This window comes from Heloderma suspectum, chromosome 1 (genome assembly GCF_057233095.1).
Source record: "Heloderma suspectum isolate Gila_16-S chromosome 1, 16-S_ref, whole genome shotgun sequence".
In the NCBI taxonomy this organism is placed as follows: domain Eukaryota; kingdom Metazoa; phylum Chordata; class Lepidosauria; order Squamata; family Helodermatidae; genus Heloderma; species Heloderma suspectum.
The window spans coordinates 72,617,427-72,644,114 of NC_139458.1; the positions used below are offsets into that span (position 1 = coordinate 72,617,427).

The 26,688-nt window shown below is 41.3% G+C and overlaps 2 protein-coding genes across 14 annotated transcripts in view; both read right to left on the reverse strand.

Moving 5' to 3' along the window:
• VPS39 (VPS39 subunit of HOPS complex) overlaps window positions 1-15,519 on the reverse strand; it is a 52,821-nt gene extending 37,302 nt beyond the window's left edge. For 2 of the 6 annotated variants that reach the window (XR_014789510.1, XM_084846478.1), the window contains exons 1-10: window positions 15,248-15,513; window positions 11,357-11,422; window positions 8,613-8,677; window positions 6,956-6,998; window positions 6,116-6,210; window positions 4,915-5,013; window positions 3,396-3,488; window positions 2,800-2,983; window positions 2,176-2,296; window positions 1,886-2,006 (exon numbers count right to left, since the gene is read on the reverse strand). Coding sequence is in view for 5 of the 6 variants with exons in the window: in XM_084846478.1 (XP_084702604.1) it covers window positions 1,886-2,006; window positions 2,176-2,296; window positions 2,800-2,983; window positions 3,396-3,488; window positions 4,915-5,013; window positions 6,116-6,210; window positions 6,956-6,998; window positions 8,613-8,677; window positions 11,357-11,422; window positions 15,248-15,320 (960 nt within the window). In the remaining variant the exon portion in view is untranslated. Of the gene's footprint in view, window positions 1-1,885; window positions 2,007-2,175; window positions 2,297-2,799; window positions 2,984-3,395; window positions 3,489-4,914; window positions 5,014-6,115; window positions 6,211-6,955; window positions 6,999-8,612; window positions 8,678-11,356; window positions 11,423-13,220; window positions 13,362-15,247 lie in introns of those variants that run through there. The other 4 variants (XM_084846497.1, XM_084846514.1, XM_084846505.1 and 1 more) reach the window with 4 other exon arrangements.
• Window positions 15,520-16,075: 556 nt separating this feature from the next.
• Window positions 16,076-26,688, reverse strand: part of TMEM87A (transmembrane protein 87A) — a 39,101-nt gene continuing 28,488 nt past the window's right edge. For 4 of the 8 annotated variants that reach the window (XM_084846566.1, XM_084846577.1, XM_084846614.1 and 1 more), the window contains 4 exons: window positions 25,670-25,731; window positions 24,705-24,760; window positions 24,219-24,249; window positions 18,516-21,037 (listed from right to left, as the gene is read on the reverse strand). In XM_084846566.1, coding sequence (XP_084702692.1) covers window positions 20,996-21,037; window positions 24,219-24,249; window positions 24,705-24,760; window positions 25,670-25,731 — 191 coding nt within the window. In that variant the 3' untranslated portion in view covers window positions 18,516-20,995. Of the gene's footprint in view, window positions 21,038-24,218; window positions 24,250-24,704; window positions 24,761-25,669; window positions 25,732-26,688 lie in introns of all 8 variants that reach the window. The other 4 variants (XM_084846605.1, XM_084846596.1, XM_084846587.1 and 1 more) reach the window with 2 other exon arrangements.

Sequence of the window (26,688 nt, forward strand, 5' to 3'; positions counted from 1 at the left end):
AAGGTACCCTCTGTGGTCCCCTGTGTGCTTACCATCTGTGTGTGCTGCTGCCATCTGAGGGCATTTTGCCCATGAGAGTATGAGAGAACCCGTAATTTTCAGCTTGTTTCTTAAGAGCAGAGCCAAAACAGGATTGAGCAGCTTGTGGCTCTTCTGATGCTTTGGCCTACAACTCCCATCAGCCCTAGCCACCATAGCCAGTAGTGTGGGGTGATGGGCGTTATAGGACAAAACATCTGGAGGCCACCAATTACCCACTCCTGCTCAAAAGTGATTTGTTTAGTAGAGTCATGGACAGTTACAAGGGTTACATTTACTGTACACAAGGAGGAAATACTGACATGACTGGTTCTTATTTATTATTTTTTTTATTTATTTCTTATACTCAAGCATCACTATAAACTGGTCATGTAGGGTATTTGTGGCCCATACAATGGGCGAATTAAATCATATCGCAGCTTAAAGAGCCAAGATACGAACAAGCCTTGTGCCCACACATGCAGCCCCTCTACATGGGTGAACAAACCAGGAACTTTTCCATTAACTACAGCGTGCCATTTTATCCCAACTGAGAAATTATGGCTAACAGCTTTGGAACAAGCCAGGATATTAAGCCATGGATTGAAGCTGGCTTAATATCTTGGCATGTTCCAAAACTGTTAACCATAATTTTCCAGTTTGGACAAAATAGCAAACTATAGTTAACAGAAGACTTCCTGGTTTGTTCAGTGCCATCTTGAAAGGAGAAGTAAAAGGGTTGCATGTGGAGCTAAGAAGCTTGTTCATATCTTGACGAATTAAGCTCATATACGATTGTCTGAATTCAGTCTCTGGAATCCAAAAATACTTCAATTTAACCCCAATTTAAAATGGAACTCACAGCACTTACTGCTATTAATACACCTACACAAACATGGACTTGTTCCTAACCATCAATTAATATCCATTATTTAGTCTATGTACATCCAATAATTAACAATAACAGGAATGCTTGTCATGTTAGTCTATGACAATAAAGAAATTTAGATGGTACCTTTTACTGGACCAAATATGATTCTAGGGAGGAAGTCTGAGTGCATAAAATTCTACTTTACGGGAGAGTCACGCAAAAACCCAAAGGACTGCTGCCTTCTTCATAAGCAGCTGACCCAATAAAGTTATAATCTGAGCCATCTTTCAATTTCTCTTTCCCACATCATAAGACAAGTTCTCTGTCTACCTGTTAAGAATATTTATGGCAGTATTAAATCTAACCAAGCCACATCAGATTATTAGGGCTTCAGGGCATTAAACCTGGAAAAAAAGGAACTGATGGGATCATCTGGAAAGAAAAGCTATAATCCACTCCTTTGTTCTAACAGATATTTAGACTAAGTTGTGGAGATCACTGAGTTGCCTTGGGGAAGTCACACGCTGTCAGTGTAGGTTTCCTTTTTACAAAAATGGCTTAACGTTGAACAGGATTGTGAGAAAAGTTGACATAAAGACTGTAAACAACTATGCACACCAGAAGCACAGTCATACAATCCAAAAACGAATTTTGCAAGTTTAAAGAATGAATGCTAAATCCAGGAGTTATTTAATATCTAGGTGCTCAATGAACAGAGGATGTAGGAAACAGCAATTAGATTCAGCTTTTACGTGGTAGCTTATGGGACACAGGAAGCTGCTTTATACCGGGTCCATCTAACCCAGGATTGTAGACATGGATGGAAGTGGCTCTCTGGGGTTTCAGGCAGGATTCTTTCATAGCCCTACCTGGAGAAGCTGGGGATTGAATCTGGGACCTTCTGCATGCAAAGTGTGTGGTCTACCACTGAGCCACAGCCCTTCCCAGGTAATCAACACAGATGCAGACTAAAAATGCCTCCACCCTACCACTTACTGCCAACTGCAGAGCCAATTCAAATTGCTTATCTTGGAGAAGCTGCTGGATCTGGATTGCAATGGAAACCGGAATGAGACGCCAAACAAAATGATTGCTGGCCACATACACAATATTTGTACTAAAAAAGAGAGAGAGATTTGTTACCAACATACCGTAATAAAATGGAAGGATTACTTCCCACTCTGAACCAAAAACTAATTTTAAAAATCAAGAATTTGTTATGGAAGTGTACACACAGCATTAGAGTTTACAAAGACAAGACCAGCCAAAAGGTGGCATCTACATACCCTCCAGAAGTAATGAAGCGTGGCCTCTGTAGCTCAATACTCTGCACCAGGAGACGGGGCTCAAAAGTACGAATTTCTACATATCTTGGTAGTACTGCCACAATGTATGGAGGTTGGTGTTCTGTTTTGGAAATACAACAGTTACCTAGAGGATATGCTTCTCAAGCAATGTTTCCAAATTTACATTTAGAAACACTGAATCTTTTACAAGGATTACATGAACATTTGTCCTACTAGTTTTCTTTATACTTTTTCACCTTTCAACTGTGCACTCAGAGCACTTTCCAAAAGTAGTAAATATTATGCTCACTTGAATTAAAGAGAAACAGAATCATAGAAGCTGAAAAGAAGGCAGTCCTAGAAATCAAACAATATTCTAAGTAGGGGTGAATAACAGTCCCTTCCTCATACTACCTGTTGCACAGAAGGGCATGACACCATCTAAAACCAATTTAATTTGCTAGACTCAGATGAGATTGCTAAGGAAGAGGACAGTTGTCCTTGGCTTAAATCAGGGGTGGGTTCTGGTGGCAGGACAACAAAAATGGCCCCCAGACCCCCAAAAGTCATCCACTCCTGGCCTAAATAAAGACAAAATGAAGACAAATAACTACTAGGTCTCACCCATGGCTACTGGGATATCAGTCCAGTTCAAGGCACATTTCTGTGTACAGGTCCCTTCTTCATTTAACACAACAGTTAGATCATCTTGGCCTACAGCAACTTTGTCATCTGCTAAAGGGGCTACCAGTGGCTCAAGCTGCTTTCCTGTAGGGAAGAGTTCTTTGATAGACCCTTTCCCATCCACCTGCACATGGAACAAACACAGCCAGTCACTCCATACAAAAGCCACACCAAACTGTTTCTCAACTTGGGGGGGGGGGGGGGCGAGAATAGTCCCTTCTCCCAGGATCCCATCCACCAAGATTGATTCACTAAAAAACTGCAGACCCAAGCAAAAACATATGCTTGTGGGAACTCTCAAGCATAACTAATTTACATTGAGATTCTCAAAGATGAAAATCCTATTCATGATTTACTCAGACATAAGTGTCACTATGTTAAATGGGGCTTACTCCCATAAAAGTATGCATAAGATTGCAACTTTAATTATATGCCAGTAGATCATGATTAAGTCAAACTTTCCACTCCCAGCTCTACTGAATCCCCACAAAAATCAACATTCATTTTTCCGGCTTAGTTGAAAACCTCTCTCTTACCCTTATTAGATAATAGTCCCTCTTGAAACCCACACAGATTGAATCTTTACACCATGCCATTGACTTGGGTACATCTGGCACACTGTATTCTCCCTGAAGATTAAGAAAATAAAAGGTCTGGTTGGCTACAAAGAAGTCATCAGGAATTTAAAAACTGTACATTCTATATACATATGTGAATAGCAATTTTAACATAAATTAAACAGAGTGGCATTCGGAATCTGCTCTCTAAACAAAATAAAACACAATTCTCATATCTTTTTTCCAATACCCTCTCATTTGGGGCCAAATTACAACATATTTTCTCCTCTCCATGGAGAATAATTCTCTCCATGGAGAATAATTCACTTGAAGAATTATGTATGGAAATGCTGCAGGAAAGCCATGAGCAAAAGACTAAATGGTTGCCATCTTTTCCATGGAGAAAAATACAGTATATTTGAATCAGCCTAAGTGAGGAGGCCTTTAATGCAGAAAAGAGTGACACGTTGCATTCTAATGCCAAAGAACGTGGCCTGACTTGGTATTCAAATTGACAACATAATGTTTGGTGAACATCCCCTCGAAGATGTCCCTTTCTACATGTGTACAATGTGTACTTGAGCAATTGTGTTAAATCTACTCCTAATCCTCACGATAGTGATTTGAATACTATTTCTACATGGTATGCTACTTAAAGCCTAGAAAACAATAAAATGAACATTGCAGATGAGGAGTTAAGATCATAACAAGTAGCAACCCAATGAAACTTGCTTCTTCTAAATCTATATGTACCACCATTGACACTTTTACAAACAGCTATCGAGTTCAGCAATTCAGATACACAGACTTATTTGAAGTCTAATTCCTTATCTGCAGTTTACCTTGAACTATCTTACCTGTAGTTGCTCTTCCTTTGGTAATGCATGCTGCACTGTTACCAAGAGCAACTCTAAAAGTGAAGTTAAGAGTTAAACTGGCCTTAAAGACTAAGTAACTGTAATTGTTTTTGTCTGCTTAAGGGAGCAATCCTATGGCCGCTAGTCAGCAGCTAGACGACCATAGGATATATGGTTTTCCAGAAACCAACCTTCACCCTCTTCCGCGTTGCCTTCCAGGCAGTGCGGAACGGCCCTGTGCTCTGCGCTCGGAAGAGGAGCATGGAGCAGCCAAAACAGGGTGTTCCAGGGCAGGGAAGGCAGAAATGCCGGTATGACAATCCTATGTGTTGTCCAGCAGCCTCCTCTCCCGCTCCGCCTTCCCGCAGCTAGACAGCTGAAATCAGCTGTCTAGCCGCAAATGCAGGGCAGGAGAAGCGCGGAGGGAATTATCCCCTCTGTGCTTCTCCTGCCCTGCATTGGATAGGAGGTCACCTCCGAACCCGGCCGCCTATCCTCATAGGATTGTGCCCTCAGAGTGGGTTCTATTTTCTGTATTAACTGTTATGAAGACTTGATGAAGTTATGAAACTAATAGAACTAAATGACAAAGAAAACTTTCTTAATGAGCAAGGAAGCAATTTATTACAGTACTAATGCACCTGCAACTCATGGAACTCTCTCTTCTTCCAGTAATACAGTTGTAGCTTCTTTCTCACTGCCACACACATCCTCAGGACCTCTTCCCCTTTATCAGAATGCTGTAAAAATAAATAGCTCTCTACATATCAATGCTAGAAGGCACATCATTAAGCACATTAATGTGCACTCAGTGTCAGAATACTACAAACATTTGCACCCAGGAACCCCAAATTCTGATATAGGAATCTGCATATTAGATTACTTGGGTCAATTTATTCTTCTTCTAACATTCACATTGTTAGAAAAATTGGAATATTTTGACAAGGATTTGCGGAATAGCAAGATATATCAAAAGATCCATTCTTGCTTCTGTTTCCACCTATATGAGTCCTTTCCTGCTAACAAACACCAGCTGCAACAGAAAGCAACATCACAGACCCCCAAAGTTCAAGGAAATCATTTTTTAAAACCCCCGAAACCAATCAGAGTATTTTCTTGGCCTCATCAACTGGTAGCCAACTGGCACCCCATACACAAACCAGAGGAAAACAACCAACACAATAGCATCCATCCTTATAAAGCAGGGATGGGAAACACGTGACCCTCCAGATGTTGTTGGACTACAACTCCCATAATCCCTAGCTAGCATAACCAATGGTAAGAGATGGTGGAAGTTGCAGTCTAACAACATCTGGAGGGCCACACATTCGCCATCCTTGCTATAAAGGAACTTGCTATCCCTGTCTCCTCTGTTAAGATGGGCCACAGAAATTGGGAAACTTGGCAGTTTTTAGCCTACTTCTAGCTCCTTCTCCTGGGACAGCAAAGACTCCAATCACACAGGCCTGCTTAGGCCAGAATACAAATGAACCTATCGGGAGTAGTGATTAGGCTCTGCAGATTCTTTTCTTTGTGGTAGCTTCCCCCTCCCAGAATGAGCTCAAACAAGACTGCCGCCTCCACACAAATGTAGAAACCACCATTAAGACCAGCATGAGTCTTATAGAAAAGGAAAGCATAAAATTTGTTTTAAAGTATCTTCCCTGAAGTGTGATTTTTCAGAAGTAATGAACAACCCACCTCTTCCCATGAAACCAGCCTTCATCTAGTACAAAACTGCTTTCATTTCAATTTCACATACTAAGTTCACATACAACCGTAAAATCCAGTCCTCTTTCCCAGACTGGAGAAGATGCGCACATGTCCTCTTCTTATACGCACCTGCAGGTCACAGGTGAAGAGAGTTGCACCCTTTGCCTTGGGAACTGTTGTGATCTGTTGAAATGTCAACAGGTCATGAACATGAATGCTGTTTTCTGTTTGGGACAAAATATACAAATTACTGTTTGAGCTGCATCATAAAAGTAGTTCAGCTGAAATTCTGCCAGCTTTCTCACAACAATTCCAAATATGAGGACAGGAAAAGTAGGATATGTTTCAAATAGGTAAATAAGGGGCTTGGACAAAATGTTGCCAACATCTTCCACTGTCTTGCTGGTTCTGAGGTAACATTGGTTTGCTGAAGACAATACCTGCCAATAGGAGGATGAACAATGTGAACGAATTGTGGGCTGCAGGCTAAACAATGCTATTGGCAGGAAGCAAGACTTAGGACATAATCTTATACATGTTTAGACAGAAAAATATCTTATGACTCTGAGCATGCCCCAGCCAGCAATGCTGGCTGGGACTTCCTCAGAACTGTGGGACTTTTTTCTGTCTAAATATGTATAAGACTGCACCCTTAATTTGTTTTTAAAATCTAGTGTATCCTAATAGACTTAAAGTAAGACTATACAATCTTCTATATGTTAAAATGCAGAGAAAAACATTCTACATATGGGGGACACAGAGGTTATAGGGGCAACAGCTGCAGCAGAACTGAAGCAGACCAAGAAAAATTAGGCTCACCCAACTAACAGCACAATCCTATGCATTTCTACTTAGAAATAAGTACCACTGAGTTCAAGAGAAGTTACTTTCAGGTAAGTGTGTAAAGAATTGTATCCTTAATCTCTCCTTGCCTCAAAACTGAATTAACTTGAATAATATTTCACTTACCTAATAAACTGACCAAAATTTTGAACTGGGGTACAACATGGATCTATAAAAAGAAAAATAATCTTGTAAATAAGTTAAAAGGCTCTCAAAATAGGGTCAATTTATATGCAGGCTACCTACCCCCAGCAAAGCAACCTTGCACTGATAGTCTGATGAAATTAGCAGCTCTGGTTTGTGTAGCTTCGCCAGGGAATAAAGCATATTTCAACCTGAACCCTCCCCAAACAAATTCTTTGCCCTTGAACATTATACAGTTTTATCTTATCTTTTAACAGGCATTACTTAGCATTTATACTAAAATATAGACCACACGCATAATGGTTCAGTCCTTAGTCGCAAATACCATAAACAACTTATTAGGCATGCTCAGAAAGAGGATGCAGAATCTGTGTTATAGAAACTTCCTAAACCTAGGAGAGGAGTGAAGGTAGCAATAATTTCTCTTCTCTCCCATTAATTTCACTATTGTTTAAACTGTTTTAATTTGATGCTCCAGAATTACTGTCTGATAGTTCCTTAGAACAGCTTATGCTAAAATTTTGCTCTCTCCTCCTGGGCATCTGCTCTTCCATCATTTCATATGTTTTTAATCTGCTGTCTGTTTTTATTATTTTGGTAATAATAGCTCTGTTTTGATGAAATAGGAAGCCACCTTGGGAAGCATGTCTGGTAGCATAGACATTTTAAATAATAAATACCAGCTCCCTTCTCCTCCTAACTAAATCCCACATAGTTGTTATTTTCAGAAATATTCTTTTTCACTTGATCACTCTGAAGAAAAGGTAACAGAAAAGGTATTCCAAGATTACCATCAACTAGTTATAATGAGAGTATTCCCACTGTAGTCTGCAGATGCTGGGGTGCAGAGGGGAGTAAGAAGAGAGGATGAAAACACTGACCCAGTTTGGACATAGCGCAAAACTATAGTTTAGCTTTATGAGAACAAACCTGGCCTCCTTCCAGGTTCATACACTCCCCTCTACACCCTCTGCATCCATAAGCTACATCCATTTCTGGACAGGGATAGCCTGGCCACAGTGATCCATGCACTCGAGATTAGACTATTACAATGTGCTTTTCATGTGGCCACCTGTGAGGTTGGCTCAGAAGCTGCACAATGCCATGGCTAGGCAGCTGAGTAGGCCAGCCTACCTGGAGTATATTACACCAGTTTTAAAGGAGTTGCACTGGTTGCCAATAAGCCACATTTAAAGTGCTTGTGCTGACATATAAAACCCTACATGGCTTAGGACTTGGATACCTGATGGAGCACCTTCTCCCTTATGTATTTGCCCCGATAATAAGATCAAGATGCCTTCTTGATGGTGCTGCATTTGTTTGATACATGGCAACCTGAGAGGATGATCTTGGTATGGGCACCCCAACAGTGAAACTCCTTCCTCCTATTTGTTCACCCAGGTTTTTTATTTAATTTGTTTGGCTGCATCTTGTTACCTGTTATTTATCTATGTTACTGTTCTCCCCTGTTTTCTCATCAATGTTGTATGATTCTGTTGTGTTTTATTGGTTGTATCCCACGTTGAGATTATTTTATAATGAAAAGCGGGAAATAAATGTCATAAATAAATAAAAGTCAATTTCAGGTAAATGCATTTTATGGAATGATCTTAGGTGGACCCAAAGCTATCACTCCTACCTGCTGAATCTTCTTGGAGAAGTTCTTGTGTGATTTCTCTAGTGTCACTTCAAACCTGTTGCAACCTACCAAACAGTAAAGGGATTCCTTTACACCACAGATACATTGCAAACTAACTACTTCACCAATGTTTTTCATTAGCTAAGGCAAAATGTCCCGCAAAGTTGTGTTATCAGTCTAGAGGAGCTGCAAGCCTCACAGGTCCACCTGAACATTGCAAGAAATTCAACAATTGCACATTGCAACATACCTAGTTACCCCACCAGTAAACCTTATGATCTCATGGTCTAAAGGGTCTTAACAAAAGACTTAACAAAAGATTTAAGTCTTAACAAAGGACTTTGGAAATCTACTCTAGAAAAAGACAAGACCCCAGCACCCTTTATCTGGATCAAAGGCTAACAAAGAAAACCTCTAGGAAGCACTGCAAGAGGGACAAAGAATAAAAACACTTCACCACAAGGGTTTAAAGGAGGTTTATGGATACAAACTTACAGCCACTTTCTGATGTCGTAACCTCTCCTGATGTTGATGCAAAAAGGGGGAGAAATTTACCAAGTGAGACAAGAGCAACTCAAAACTAGCATGATTTGACTGGCTAAGGTACTTGAAAATGAATTTAGCTCAGTTTTCCCAAAGAAGCTAGTTTCTCTGCAAAGCTAGAGCAATGACTCACACAACCAACGATGGCACAGGTGTTGCCCAGAGAAGGACCAAGCACCACCCTTCCATTACTTGCATTGATTCTTGCAATTCATTAATAGCATCATTAACCAAAGCCTAACTACAGATAACTGCATCTGCTCATAATCATTCCGTTACCATCACCTCTCCCATTCCTCCCATTTGTTTGCCACCTTGCATCTCCCCATCATTTCTCAACATTTAGGGCAGGGGTGGACAATCTGTAGCCCTCCAGACGTTGTTAGACTACAATTCCCATGATCCCTGACCACTGGCTATGCTGGCTGGGCCTGATGTAAGTTGAAATCCATCTGGAGGGCCACAGTTCCCCACCTCTGATTTAGGGTGCAATTCCATGTCCCCTGACCACTGGCCATGGCTGACTGGAGAATGCTGGGAGTTGTAGGACTGTTTTCTGTCTAAGCATGCATAGGATTCCACCTGTAGACACTGTACATTTAGACTATCTGCGCAGAGACTTGTGCAAGCAACCCATATGGTAATTTTTTTTCAGTATATGGTATCCTGTTCCATTGTTTTAAATCTGTTATTGTATTTTAAATCTCTGCATTGCTGCTAGGTTTTATTTTGGTTTTACTTTTATACTGTAGTTTTAAACTTTTAAATTTTATATCGCATTTTATGCTATATTTTGTGGTTTTAATTGTTGTGAACCACCCAGAGAGCTCTGGCTATTGGGTGGTACAGAAATGAAATAAATAAACCTGCAATTTTTTATTATGTGAGGATGCTCTCACAAAACCACATTATCATTTGAAAACTAAGAGGAAAAGGCACCTTGAGGAAATCCTCTCACTCAAACCTGGTTGTGTGAATTGGCTTTTAGTGTATCTTGACTTAGGGCAACATAAAGATAATATCTGAGAAAAATTGCTGCCAATGTAGCTGAAGTAAAAAATTCACTTTTTAAACTTTCTCATTCTATAGCACACCGAAGTGTTTTTATAGGTTGGTTTCTGCACGCAGGAAGAGGCCTTTATCTGAGACTGATGTTCCTTCACATTTATACCCAATTGTAAAATACAGTGAAGTTGTAAACCATAAACCAACTGGAATGGAAAAGAGGTTCAAAGAATAGAAGGAGTACACAATTGGCCTAGGATGTTTAAGGCACAAACCATTTGTGGTGGATACCAAATTGAAATGAACAGCAACCCTGTGCTTCTTGATTAAATTGCTCTGCAATTGACAACCTGATTTATTCAGTGAAGTTTGTTCTTTGGGATACCCACGACCAAACCAGACATGATGATAATTGTCCAACTGGTAGTTGCATCATTGTTTTTTGTTTAGTAAATAGTGGGGGGGGGGGGGGAGATCCAGATCAGAACCCCAGTGGAGCAGGAGGGAGGATTTATCTTTTTCTCTCCCCAACTCTGGTCCCAATCCAGATCCTCATCCCACAGCTCCAATTTATGAAATAAAAAATTATCACACAACTATCAGTTGTGTGACCATCTTCACATCTAGTTTGACCCTCACTGTTATTAGACTGCACAAATCTGAACCAGTCCACAGTGTATACTGCCTTCAAGCAACTGCTGACCTACTTTAGCTGCCAAACTTGAGCCATTAGAGTTTGGGGTTTAGGGATTTGGGACTGTTTATGTTTCATGAGAAAAGTCTTTTCGGGAAAGGAGGAAATGCTACAGTGATCTTACAACATTTAGGGCAAAATCCTATCCAGGTTTAGACAGAAAAAAGCCCTACAACTCCCAGCATTCCCCAACGAGCCGAGGGAATGCTGGGAGTTGTAGGACTTTTCTGTCTAAATATCCGTAGGATTGTACCCTTAGAGACAGTTAATATAGTCCTTCAGCATTCAGGCTTTACACACAACATGGAACTTGAGCAATTCTCAGGCTCCCACACACACTCCACCACCACATATTAACATTTACATGCAGAAAACTGTGCAAACCAGTCCCAAAATACGGTTAAGCAAATTTGCTCTACTGTGCTCAGGCTGTCAAGTCAATGAAGAGGTGTATCATAAGAACGTCATATACAGAAGCTTGGCTAGATCTGTACAAACCCACCAGTTTCCTTTTGAATTCTGTAAAGAAGAAGGTGTCCTTGTTTAGTCCCAACGAGGAGCCATTCCTCTGTAAAAAGAGCAAACATTTTATCAGACCCAACAATATCCTTTTTCTTCCACATAAGCATAATTTATCTGAGCCTTATTACATCTCACAGTGGAAAGTTCTAAATAATGAATGCTACATGGACCCCCTGCACAACCCTGAAGAAAGTGCAGTATGTCAATACATTCACTCCTTTCTTAACCATATTTACTAAGTTCCATGGATTTCAATGGTATTTGTTTCCAAATATAAGTGATATGGGTGGAGCATTTTCCGCTGCTATAGTTTTCTGAAGAAATGTATCAATTTTTAAAAATGCATTACTAACATAAATGGATATCCATGGCTCTTTGTGTATGCTAAAATGAGCACGTCAACAGTTCTTAAAATATTTTTTGTTTCTGAAAATGGAAACCATGTAAGATAAGTACATACTATTGGATTAAAATATTTATAGAAGTATTGTAATCAAAATAATTTCCCAGTAAATAACATTTCCAACTAAATATAACATTTAAAACAAATGTTAAACCAATGCCTAAGGCTGCAATCCCATACACACTCACCTGGGAGTAAGCCTCATTGGATTATGACGTTCCATCTTGTCCCCTACATCATTTAACATATACATGAAACTGCAGGGAGCAGTCATCCAAAGTTTTGGGGTTCGGTGCCACCAGTATGCTGATGCCACCTGACTCTATCTCTTATTTTCATCTAAATCCAAGGAAGCTGGTTTTTTTCTAAATCAGTATCTGATGCCAGTAATAGACTGGATGAAGGGGAACAAAATGAAGCTTAATCCAGACAAGACAGAGGTGCTCTTGTTCAGCCGAAAGGCAGATCAGCAAATAGGGATTCAACCTGTGTTGGATGGGGTTACACCCCCCTTGAAGACTCAGATTCATGGTTTGGATATACCCCTGGATTCTGCCCTGAACTATGATACCCAAATTTCAATGGAGTGTGTATGTATACCTATGGATAGTACACCAATTCTGCCCATACCTTGAGATGTCAGTTCTGACTACAGTGACACAGTTCATTTCATTTCTATACAGCCCAATAGCCGAAGCTCTACGGGCAGTTCACAAAAATTACAAAACGAAAACATAATATTAAAAATTCCAACATACAAAATGTAAAAACCATTTAAAACTGCTTAAAAATTGCAATAAGATACTGGGACCTGATAAAACATTAAAATCCCATCATATGCTGTTAAATGCCTGGGAGAAGAGGACCTGGTGCTGAAAAGATGACAAAGTTGGCGCCAGGCAGACCTCAGTGGGGAAAGCATTCCACAATTGGGGGGCTACCACAGAGAAGGCCCTCTCCCTTGTTGCCACCCTCAAAGCCTCCCTTGGAGGAGAGACGCTCTGCCAGTACTGAGGTCCTGAGCCGTATAAGGCTTTATGGGTCAAAACTAGCACCTTGAATTGGGCTCAGAAATGTGCAGGCAGCCAGTGCAAGCGGATCAGAATTGTTTTCAGACCTCCTGGTCCCTTCTACCAATCTGGCCACATTTTGCACAAGCTTCAGCTCCCAAACAGTCTTCAAAGGCAGCCCCATGAAATCAAACCATGGTTACCAGACCGTAGACTACTGAAACCAGATTATCCCTGTCTACAGCAGGGTGTAGCTAGTTCACCAGCCAAAGCCAATAGAAGGCATTCTGTGCCACTGAGGCCACCTGAGCCTCAAGTGACAATGATGGCTCCAGGAGAACCCCCAAGCTATGAAACTGCTCTTTCAGGGGGAGTACAATCCCATACAGAATAGGTAGAACACTCTCCATCCAGACAGAAGAACCACCCACCAACAGCATCTCAGTCTTGTCTGTATTGAGCTTCAGTTTATTAGCCCTCATCCAGTCCATTGTCACAGCAAGGCACTAATTTAGCACATCCACAGCCTCTCCTGATGAAGCTGAAAAGGAGAAATAGAGGTGCATGTCATCAGCATACTGATGGAAATGCACTCCAAAACATCTGAGGATCCCACTCAACCATTTCATGTAGATGTTAAATAGCATGGGGGACAAACCCACCCTCTGTGGAACCCCACACTGGAGAATCCATGGGGGCCAAGCAATATTCCCAAACATCACCTTCTGGAACCGACCATCTAAATAGGAGTAAAACCACTGCAATGCAGTATCCCAGACTCCCAACTGAGACAATTGGCCCAGAAGAATACCATGGTCAATGGTATCGAAAGCCACCAAGTGATCAAGGAGAATCAACAGGGTTGCACTCCCCTGTCTCTCTCCCAACATAGGTCATCATACAGGGTGACCAAGGCTGTTTCCATACCTAAGTTATATCCTGTTTGGACCACTGTAATGCGTTCTGTGTGGAGCTTTCTTTGAAAAGTGTTTGGAAACTTCAGCTGATTCAGAATGCTGCAGCCAGATTATTCACCGGGCTAGCTATAGAGAGTATATATACTGGTGCATTTCCAAGCCCAATTAAAGTTCTGGTTTTGACCTTTAAAGCCTTAAACAGCTTGGGACCAAACTACCTGAAAGACCGCCTTCACCCACATCAGCCTACCTGCATGTTAAGAACAACAATAGAGGCCCTTCTTACTTGCCCACCTTTGAGGGCAATAAGTGGGCAAGTACACAAGAGAAGGCCTTTTCCGCAGTGACCCCACACCTCTGGAATTGGTTGCCATCGAGGGTCTATCAGGCCCCAACACCACAGGCTTTTAGGAAAGCCATGAAAACCTACTTGTTTACTCTGGTCTTCCTCTGATAATGTTTCTGTGGTTTTATAGTTGTATTTTAGATGGTTATTTATGGAATTGTATAAGTCTGTTGTTGTAAGCTGCCTTGGGAGGGCTCCTACCCTGAAAGGAGGCCTATAAATATTTTAAATAGCAATAATAACAGCCACTCTCGTAACTTAACAAAGGGGAAAATACATATTTGAAGGTGCAACCCACAGCTTTGAGGGACATTAAACCATTTGTGATGCAACTCTTCCCAGAGAGCTGGAGAATAGAGACTGCAGTAGGAGGGAGGCACTTTGCTCTTTGTATCATGTGTTCATTTGAAGGGTTTACCTCACTAAATAGGGCCACTTCGGACACCTGACTCCTCTCCTTTTTTTGGCACGTGCACCATGACATTTGTAAGGGAGCCACAGGCTCTCATGATCCATATGTTGACAGACGCTTCACATTTTATCATGCAGCACACCGTAAACATGCTTCAATGTGCAAAATGTGAAGTAACCTTTAAGGTCCTGTCAAGATTTCTCTATTTAAAGTATTTAAGTGAATTTGCCTATTTGCATCTGATGGGTGGGCAATGTCCAGAAAAGCTCATGCCAGAATAAATGTGCTCATCTTTAACTCTGCTGCTTTTGCTGCCTGGGACTAACGCAGCTACCCCTCTGGAAACTATTTAAACTTGTTACACCATCATCCAGAAGGAAAAACAGGGTTTTTCTCTCCCCCTCTTGGTGGGAGAGGGAGACAAAACCTGGGATACTATCCCACTTTAGTGGCTGCGAGTACCGAACCAGGAGATGGCACACAGTAGCCTTTCCCCAACCTGGCGCCCTCCCGATGTTTTGGACAACAATTCCCAGCATTCCCGACCAGTGGCCATACTGGCTGGGGTTGATGGGAGTTGACGTCCAAAACATCGGGAGGGCGCCAGGTTGGGCAGGGCTGGCTGGCACCAAAGGGGTGATCTTGTGTTTGTGGCGTGAAGCTCATTAGATGGACGCGCGGGAGGGGCGGAGGAGCAGGGAGATGGCGCCCAGCCGCATCCCGGGACAGCCGGGGAAGGGCGAAAGGGAGAAGCGCCCAACGCGATGAGCTCACTTCACTCACCCCACGCAGCCAGGCAGTCGATCTGCAGCGGCAGTTTCTCCAGAATCGGCACCGGCTCGAAGGCGTCGTGCATGATGGCGGCGCAGGGCCTGCTCGCGCCCGCCCGAAAAGGACGTAACTGCCGCGGCCCACCGCGAAGGGAGCCGGCTGCGACACCCCGCAAGAATCAGCCCAGCAGCAACAGCGGTGGCCGCGGGAGCCTCCTTCACGCCCAGCAGGCCCGCCGCGGCGTTTCCGGCTCCCTCTTCACTTCCGCGGCCAGGCTCCACCTCCGGGAACCCCCCGCAGCCGGCCTTTCTCTCCCACCTTCTTCCCTCAGAAGCGTCTCCTGACAGGACGGCGGCGTCCGAGCTCGCGGGGTGGGCGCAAGAAGCCCGCCGCAGGCATTCCAGCCCGAGACCCTGCCTTATACGGCCGCTTTTCATTACCTGGCAGAGCTTGTATTTCCAAAAAATATCAGGCGTTTGGAAGCCTGGCGTTTAAAACAAGGGCGGCTCATGATCCGAACAGAAATGTGATACGGGGTTGGATGGGACTAACTGGGCAACCCTTTAGCAGGGACATCCGGCAACTTTAGTACGCAAAACATACAGGATAGGGGTCATTTCGAATCTGTCTGGCCTAGTTCTGAAACAGACTTTATTCTTAGGGGGCAATGTGCGCGCATTCTTGGCTAGTTCTTGTGGTTACTTACCGGAGAGAGGCACTCTGCACGTGATCAGAGGCTATCTCATATTTCCAGGGCTCCACCACATTTACTTAAGAAATTAGCTATTTATAAATTAGTTATTTTTTTCATATTGCTCAAAGTAACATCCAACCCATATAACAGGCATAAGTAACTTATTTAATACCAGGAAGATGAATAATTATACATTTTAATGCTTGATGAAATAAGCTTAATTCCCAATAAGGCAGCAGGTAGTAATGGCTGTCCAAGCTTTCATGTCAGGTGGCTTTCCCAGCCCTGCTACATAAGGTTTTTTAACTGGAAGTGCCATCACTTGAAGCTGGGGTCTTCTGTACACAAAGCATATACTCATCCATGGAGCAATAGCGTCTCCCAGTACTGCTGTATCTAGGTAACCCTTACACTGACCTGGGTCAGTGCTTACAGACGTACACTTATATTTGGGCCAATACTGAGTATTCTCTTGTTCACTCATATTGTTGGATTTAAAGACATCCTCATCAACAGAAATAGTCTGAAAGAACTTGCTTTCATCTTAGGACCTAAGTCTTCACCAAGATACAATTGGCCAAAAGGTTGCAAAAGAGATGTCCACGATGCCAATTCAGCTGTAATTGTTAGAATTTTAATATTTGTATCAAATACTTGAAGTTCATAAATGATTTGGAATTAGGAGTGAGCAGTGAGGTGGCCAAGATTGCTGATGACACAAAATTATTTAGGGTGGTTAAAACAAAAAGGGATTGCACAGAGCTCCAAAAGGATCTCTCTAAACTGGGGAAATGGGCATCAAAATGGCAAATGCGATTGAATGTAAGCAAGTGGAAAGTCATGCATGTTGGGGCACAAAATCTCAACTTCCCATATAGGCTGATGAGATCTGAGCTAGCAGTGACTGACCAAGAAAGAGATCTTGGGGTTGTGGTGGACAGCTCAATGAAAATGTCAACCCAATGTGCAACTGCTATGAAAAAAGGCAAACTCTATGTTAGGGATAATTAGTAAAGGAACTGAAAATAAAACTGCCAAGATCATACTGCCCTTATATAAATCTATGATGTGACCACACTTGGAATAGTGTGTATAGTTCTGGTCACTGCACCTAAAAAATGACATTTTAGAGTTGGAAAAAGGGCAGAAAAGAGCAACTGGCTGGCTGGGGAATGGTGGGAGTTGTACAACTTTTTTCTGTCTAAACATGCATAGGATTGCACCTTAAAATGATCAAGGGGATGGAGCAACTCCCTTATGAGGAAAGGTTACAACATCTGGGACTGTTTAGCTTAGAAAAAAGGTGAGTGAGGGGAGACAGGAAACAAAATTATGCACAGTGTAGGGAAAGTGGACAGGGAGCCATCTTTCTCCCTCTCTCAATACTAGAATCCGGGATCATCCCATGAAGCTGATTTGTGGGAGATTCAGGACAGATAAAAGGAACTACTTCACACAGCACATAAACTATGGAATTCACTATCACAAGATGTAGTGATAGCCACCAGTTTGGATGGCTTTAAAAGGGGATTGGACAAATTCAGAGGATAAGGCTATCAACAGTCCTGATGGCTATATGCTACCTCCACTATCAGAGGCAGTACACCAGTTGCTGGGGAACATGGGTGGGATGGTGCTGTTGTACTCATGTCTTCCTTGTGGGTTTCCTGTGGGCAGCAGGTTGGCCGCTGTGCGAACAGAATGCTTGACTAGATGGGCCCTTGGTCTGATCCAGCAGAGCTCTTCTTATGTTCTTATTAGGCTAAATGTTTTAGTTTTATCTGCTGGTTTGACTTGTGGTTTGAAATTCTGTATTACTGATGTTTAACTGATTATTGGCAAACCTGGTGTTTTACCCTTAAGAGCAGCCTATAAGTATTTAAAATAACATTACAATAAACCACTGTTTATGATGGAAGCCTCTGTGGAAGCCTCTAACTTGCTTGCTCCCTGCTCCCATCTCCTACGAAATCAAAAGTTTTTGCTTCTGTTTTCAATTAGCCTGTGTAGGTTACGTCTGAACCTTAAAATGTAGTTAAACGTAACTATGATTTGTTGGAAAATTAAAAACGCCGTTGTTCAGGCAGGCATTTGGGGTGGGTTAGGGTATTTTAGAAAATGTTTTTATTGTAGAATTTTTTTGTTTTAAACTGTTTTTATTGTATGTTGTACATCGCCCAGGGTGGCTGGGTGACCAGCCAGATGGGTGATTAATAAATTTAATAATAATAATAATTGGAAAATACGTTATTTTCACAGTGACATACAACACAACAATAAGCATACTAAAGTTTTGATGCCAAAACAGAGAAAGCTGCCCTAGGACAAACTATTTTGAAGGGCAGGACACAAATTTAATAATAAAATTAAAATCCCCACAACTTTAACCTCACAAAGTGATGATACCCTGAGCAGGGTCTCCCCATGTATTCAAGGAAGGAATTAAGATGTTTAAATTGGAGAATTGCTTCCACAGAGCTCAAGTTATCTATACCTTACTTATGGCTTTCATTTAGCATCAAAGTATAGGAATGAAAGGCAAACTAATGCCAGAGAGATATACTTAAAAATGACTTCCACTACTTTTAAGAAAAAAAAAAGAATTTTATTATATAGAGAACATAAATCTGCAATTTAGACTGAATCAAATGAAAAAGTGCCTGTAAGTTAAAGGGAAACCCATTACCGAACCACTTATACATAGTAAATACAGCTAAAACAAATTTAGGAAGCAGAACTCAAAGAGCAGCAAATTTCATGGGAAATCCTAATTCCAGTTTTTCTTAGAGGGAAGAGTATGTCAAACGTCAGTGATAAAGCCCAAATTTTGGCACTAAAACTTGAAAAACACAATTTCAAATTTAAAAACAAACTATCCTCAGTCCTTTCCCTGCTGCAGCCACCTGAAACAAATATTCCAGCATGGCATATTTGCATAAATAATTGCAAGACAATATTTAGCAATATTAGAAAAAAATAATTTGCTCCTTTTGCAAGACTTTATTATCCTCCCAGCAACAAGCTGGATTTTCTGGGGTGTCTCTTCTACAAAATCCTGTAAGGTAGTTGAATTTTCAAATACATTTAATAATAGAAGTGTGTGGTCAGGGATGGCTCCTCAGTACAGATCATGAGGGAAGGGGAGGGGAGACAAGAAAGAATTGTGAAGGGAGGACTAGATAAGAGAGTACTGCAGAAGAACATTTGGAGCCAATAGAAATGTGACAGGGTGCTTCTGGCCTTTCATATAAGCAGACATGAGGAGAGAGGTGTTTGGAGTCTCACAGGATGAAGAAGTGATGTGGATGACATATGGATGAGATATTCAAGGCCAGCTCTGGGTCTGAAGGGGCCCTTGTCAAAGTGTGCTCGGGTGTACCCCCTCATATATAGATGGACTCTTGGCCATGGATTCACCTGGCTGCAGTGGTGCATGGCTATGAGTTGTCATTTTAAATTTCTGACAGTGCCCCAGAGCAATGCTACATATCAGGGGCACTGTGTAGGACACTGAAGATGGCTTATAGACCCAAGGCATACGTCAGCACCAGCGGCCCCTGCCAGGGCACTGGGGATCCAGCCGCTGTCAGAGGATGTCATGTGCTGACACCAACCCTGTTCAAGGCGCTATTTGAAAAGTGCATGGGGAACAGTTGCTATTTGGGGTCACATTTGTGTGTAGAGCATGTGCAAATTTAGGACATGTTAGGCTTAACGCAATTACACAGTAACTTAGAGCAGGCTTGTACAACTTGTAGCTAAACACAGCCTACCAGAGGCTTGATAACCTTCCTGGTTTGTTGCCTACTTAGAATTTCAGAAACAGGAGGATTGTCAAACATATGTCAGGCCACAATACATGGCTGGAGAGCAGTGTTTGGCTTAGTGGGACATAACTTGTACAGGCCTGATTCAGACAGCCAATCTGTATGAGGTGGTTGAATCTAGTGAGAGTTGTTTCAATACAATATTAGAAACATAGGATAAGCATGGGGCTGATCAGGGACAGCTGCCGTATGCTGAAGTGTTGTTATTTAAGTACTCATTGCTCCGATTTGAACAGTTAACCAATCATGCTCACACCAGATTGCCAGCAATGAGATGTGCAACAAACACTAAGAGTTAAGCAATCACTGCTTCTAAGTACACAAAACTTAAAAGAGACAATCTTTCCTATACAGTGGAGTGAATAAATCTGCACTGATTTTGCTAAAAACATTCGGAATCATAGCTCCCCTTCCAAATACTTCCCTTGTGGCATGTGAATTTTTCCATAAGCAACAGCTTTTCTCCCTCTCTCTAAAGCTCTCTGCCTTTCCCAAGTCAGATACCAGGATCTCCAGATAATAGCTGCTGCTGCATCTTAGAAAAATGAAAGGCACTGACCCTGATCCACAAATTCTTGCACAGAGCAGCAAACTGCATGCACACTACTGTGTGCAAGGCTCTTTTACAGATGGTTGATTTTGACAGCTCTGACAATGCCAATTCTCCACTGGGAACTAGAAAACGCTGGGATTCAATCCTCTATGCACAGCCCCAGATGCAGTATACAGGTGTTTCTATGTGCAGCACCTTATTGACTGCATGGACTGTTAGAAACAGTCGATAAGCTGGAGCTTGCCTTTGTGCATGTATCACCCTTGCTGGTTTGGGGAAAACATTCTTAACTCTTTACTTCTTTTTTCCTCCCACCTCATGGTAATTAAAACATGTGCGATTTAGCTGTAATATTGAATTAATAGTTCCTCAGGCAGTTGTTAAACAGTTTTAGTTGTACTTAAATATTTAAAAGTAACAATGTGCTGCAATAAAAGACATTTCAATTGCTTAAAAACCACACTTGCAGCAATGATGCAAATTCAAATGTGTTCGTAGGTTTACCAATATGTGTGTGATTCCCTCCACAGTGACCCAAGTAAAATATTCTCCCTCTGAGAACAGTGTACAGTTCCAAACATTATGGAACATATCAGAAGATTGCAGCACTGGAACATTCCAAGGGAGACAGAGGTTTCTTCCTTCTTCAACAGCAAAAAGCCTTGTCCTGGAAACTATTTTATTCTTCATTCCATTTTGGATCTTTCAAAATGTGTGATCATTCTTTCCTACAAGATTAACACATGGATCACGATAAGGGGCAACATTTCACCTTTTTTTTTTTTTAAGTTACATTATTGTACTAGAGAAGCCCATAATTAAAAGCACACAAACATTCCTTAAGTAAATGCTTTTTCTCTAACAACAGTTAGACCTAGACCCAATTTTCATGTTCATTTTTGGCATGATAAAGTCAGTCCGATGTGATTTTTATCATTCATGTGATGACCATTTCTTCTGAATATGTTCTCTTAGACTACAAGTTAAAATTAACACATTCTGAAGATCAACTGAAACCTTAAGGTTTTCAGGACTTGGTAAATATCAGAACTGAGCACATGGGCTCATTCAAAAGAACTATTTGTCACATGGAAATGAAAGGTAAAAGTTACACTGCAGTGGTTACCATGTTGAATCTGAACAGAAACTCACAATAAATACAAATTGTGACCATACACGCCTCATGTCAAAAATTGAACAGGGAATGTAAGAAAAATGAGCTTTCCAGGAAAACACTACAAATGCTTATGAGTTTAGGATATATGTCATGCTCAGAATTAACCTAATAGAGAACAGGTATCATTTACTTTTCATCATTCAAAATGTCATTCCTTAAATCCATACAATGGCTTCCCATTCTTCTGCGACCCAAACAAACTCCTTGTCCCTGGGTGCTTCCAGATGGAGGGTTTCGAGTGATAACAGTTAGAAAGCATTGTGCAGTATTCTGTATTTTCCTCCTTAAGGTATATTCCACAGTAATGAAAACAACAGAAGCAGCAGTGGGAAAACACAGGTGGGTTACGAGTGGAATGCAACATCTTCCTTTTAAAAGTCTGTGAATCAGACAGGGTGATGGTGAAATAAAAGCTTCATCTGGAAGCACCCCTTAAATTTAAAGCTTTCTACAGCCTTGCCCCACCCTATCTGTCCTAATTTCCTATGAACCTTCACTCATCAAGCTCTACCAACCTTAGCTGCCTGAAAATCATCTTCTCTCAAATGACTCTATCCATTCTCCCTTTCCACCCTTATTCTTAGAGTTCCACAGTTCCTCAGTGGTGTCATCTCTTTCTTCCTTCAAATCCCACCTCAAAAGCCCACAAAGTATTTAACTACTTCTTAGTCCTTGTTCCCTGCCCCCAAAAGACTAGACATTAAGTACATGTAACTGCATTTGTTCACATCCACATCTTGTTACTCTTGCCTTCACCATCTCTGCTGTTTGCTACCCCTGCCTCTACCTCTCTTCCCTGTACTGTCTTCTCTCCATGGTCATCATTCAGATTCTTGGGCCAGTGACCTGGGGTGTGTGTTTTTCAGGGGTGGGGGGGAACGACTCTTTAAAGCTCAATGTACATTGGTGGCACTATATAATAGATAAACAAATAGAAAGAGCTATGAAAATTATATATTTATCTATCTCACAGGAACATAAGAACAGCCATGCTGGATCAGACCAGAAGTCCAGCATTCTTTTCTCATGATGGCCAACCAAAGGCCTCAATGGGAAGACCACAAGCAGGACATGAATGCAACAGCACACTCCTGCTTGTGTTTCCCAGCAACTAGTGTACAGAGGCATACTGCCTCCAATATTGGAGGCAGCATATAGCCATCTAACTAGTAGCCATTGATAGCCTTATCCAGCATGAATTTGTCTAATTCCCATTTAAAACCATCCAAGTTGGTGGCCATCGCTACCATCTTGTGCTAGCGAATTCCATAGTTTAACTATGTGCTGTGTGAAGATGTAAATCTATTTTATAGCCGTAAGAGGCTCTCAAAGCAGCTTACAAAAGATTCTCACAATAATATTGCATTCAAAAGTATCAAGAACAGAAATAACATGCTGTCCTGTCCATGTGGTGCCAGGATTGCTCAGGCAGCATTTCCGGCCCTCATCCTCTGGTGGCCCTTTGGCCACTGCGTATTGGGCAGTAGCCAGTTTCCACTGAGAACATCTGAGGCAAGGGAGAACTTGCTCAGGCCGTGGAGGCAAGACTTCCCCTATTTATTTCAGGGACGGTAAATCTTTCTTCTCTCGAAGGCTGCATTCCTTCATGGGTGTTCTGGCAGGGGCTGCATGCCAGCAGTGAGCAGGGCCAGAACCAAAGGTGAGTGGAGGTCACCCTGTTTCTCTTTCTGCCACTCCCTTTTTCTCTCACGTTCTTCCACCCCTCCCTTTTCTTTCCCATGCAGTGGGCTGTCAGGGAATGCCAGATCACACTTATCAGAGGTCTGAACTGATTACATGCAGATGGCTTTTGAAAGGTTGCCTATCCTTGATTTATTTGTTTACTAATTTTTTATCCCTCCTTTCCAACAAAAGGTGCTCAATGCAGCTTCCTTGGTGAAACCTAGCAGTGGCCTGGCAGCAGTTCGCACTGAGGACCTCTGAGGTAAAGGAATGCTGGGGGGACGACACTCACTCAATCCGTGACTGGAAACATGTCTTCCCTTGCTGGCAGTTGCCAGACAGAAGGTTTCACTGAGGACATGGCTTGAACAAGACATATTTGAAACACTTGGGATTGAACTAAAGGTTATGAGGAAAACTGATTTTTCCCTGCACCTGGCATTCAAAAGTAAAATTAAGCCCAGTTGCAAGAAAAATGGGGGTCGGGTTGCAGGGGAAATTTACAGGCAGAAATGGGGTTAAGCACCCCTCTCCCACAAATTTTCCTCCCAGCCCTGCATTACCATTATCTTGGCAAACATGGGTTTGGAAATATGTGCTTGCCAAACACCACTTAGTTCAGCTCTTATTTAACTACACAACTTCTCAATGGAGATAGAAATAGATTTGGAATCCTGAATCTGCTTTTCCTCTTTCCTCCCAGTCCCTTTTTTCTTTTATATTGTGTCTTTTAAATTGTAAGCCATTATTTTCAACTGTGAAATGCCTAATCTCACTGTCAAAAAAGCAGTATATAAATGTAGTAAGTAAAAATTCAAATGACAACTCAATGAAAGGATTGTAAAAGGATTTAAAGTGGATGTATCATATCAAACCTTAATATTTATCAGTACTTCCTTTTTGCCTTTGTTAGTTCCCTGATGCACTAACTGGAACAGTTAAAAGCATTTCAGTTTTTAAGAGGATGAAATCATTTCCTTAATTCTTGGCTCATAACTTCATTGTCATGTCACAGGACTTGAATTGTTGCTTAAGGCATGTTTACTGACCTCATCTGAATCCAGAAGCGCTGGGAGAGCACTGCATTGAGAGGGGGAGAAAAAAACCACACATTATTGACAATGATTAATGCTGGCCATTATCATTATTGTGTTAGTATGAAGTATTGCATACACAGAAGTCTATTTTGCCAAATGAAAGTTCCGAGCACAGTATAAGAGAAATCACACAATTAGAGAAAAATATGTGTATTTCTTCAATAGAACAACAAGTAAAATTAGCAATGGTCCCTTTCAGCAATGTAGACCAGCAGAGAATATACTGGCTACAGCACCAAATAGCAGCAGGCTATAAACCAGATTCAAAGTGCACATTAGGGACTGGCAGCCCACAGGCAGAATCTGGAAATCCACACCAATTCTAGAATGCAACTGGAAACATGCTTATATTCTAGGAATATTCTTGCAACAAGTATTTTCTGTGCTTTTGCTTCCAGTATACCAGCCATCAATATAAGTCAAACTACATGTACTTACACATCAGTCACTGAAGAAGGAACATTCTCTTCTACCCATTTCAAATCATCTTCCTGCTAGAGTGAAATATCATGTGATTGGTGGATGATTGCTTGACTTGAAAATGGCATTACAATTTTTTCTCATAACAGTTGGCTATTATTTTTAACATAATAAACAATTGAACCACCAAAATATACTGTGTATTCTTTTTCCTGTAGAACACATCATTAACTATATTTGATATCCCTCCACCTCTTCTTTTGTAGGGTGGGGCTATAGATATTTTATTACATTTTACATAAAAATAAAATCCATCATTTACAAAAGATGTGCAGAATTAAATTAAGCTGAGAAACCTAACTAACGTTTCCTTTTTAAAGCAAGTTAAATAAAGGTGTAATATCCAAAGTGCCTTCTCTCACCAGTATTTAATAGACAATTTCCAATTTTGAAAAAGTCAATTATAAAAGTTTTTACTGCTTTAATTATAATACAGTTAATTAATTTTTACATAACAGATTATTCATGTATTTTTATTTTCCAATTCTACTGACATAGGTATGGAAATCAGTTTCCAATATTTACGATGCAATCCTATGCATGTTTAGACAGAAAAAAAATCCTATAACTCCCAACAGCACTCAGCCAGCCATAGGATTACGCCCTTAGCATAATAGCTTGTTGTCACAGAGGATAACGTATGAGGTTATTTCATGCTATCGTACTGCTAGCAGTATGATTTTATAAAAACAACGGGTGTTAAGTCCCAGTTTATATGGATTATCTTTTCTATCGCATCTTATTTTCTTCCAGTATGTGTCAGCCTATCATAATTCTCTTCTTTTTAACATTTCAAACATTGGGCAACAATTCCACTATATATTTTCTGTAGTTTCTTAGGAGTAATGTACCATCCAATCTGTATCTTAAAACAATTTTCTCACAAATTCAACCAACATGAGCTATGAGAAAATCAAACTTACTGGTTTGTTGGCCTTAGGGTTTCCATTTGATTCTTGTTTTGAACTTCTCATTTTCATTCCCTCTGTGCAGGATACCAGGGGAAAAAAACTGATTCAACTATACCACCAGGAAGGGAACAGTTACAGAGTATAAATGCTTTAACTGGAATACTTAATAGGAGGTCCCCAACATTTTATCTCTTTGCCATGCTCAGAATAGGATAAAAAGTCAACTGGCTTATGGGAAGGGGAGATAATAAACTGGAGATAGGCTTCTGGGGAGGCAATTCCTGGGAGACAGAAACAGGGACAAGGTATCAGAGAAACCCACTGACGCTGATCTACTACATGGCATGTAGAGCTAGTTCTCCAGGCCTGGCTCCACTCTGCTCTTCTTCTGACCTTTAGCAATGATAGCTTCTACAGCCAGCAGCAGGTCTCTCTAGTTCTAAAAGCTGCCTATGCTGGGCAGGAGGAGCAAAGTCAGGTCTAGCAACTTGAGTGCTTAACTGGACCCCCCACCAGACAAAGGAGCTTCATAAGCTGCAGCCCCTCTGCCCTGCAAAGAGAAGCCCATGGCCTACCACTACCACAGGCACTCAGATGGAACCGTAAGCAACAATGGACAAACAAGACAAAGATGTAGCAAGCAGTTATCTGTGGAGTTAGGTGAGAGATCATGAGGAGTAATGTTTTAATCGTTTCCACTTCCATCCCAACCCAAAAGGCCCTTCTGAACAAACTGAGGGCAAATTTCTTTGCTATTTATCAAAGTTAAACTTTGGAAGATGGTTTAACAGGAATACTTCTTACTATGTCTTCTTCATATAATGAAGAGATGATAATAATTAAAGAACATGTATCGTTTCAACTACTGTCTGAATTCCTCTGCCATGCAAAGGGTGGTGAGACTATTCCATGAAAATAAAGCTGTGACACCTTAATCTCTTCAGCACAGGAATGCAAGATAATTGTCCTTAACAATGTTGTTGGTAGCCATAAGGAAATAAGAATGCAACCAAAGTGTACAGAAACTGAAA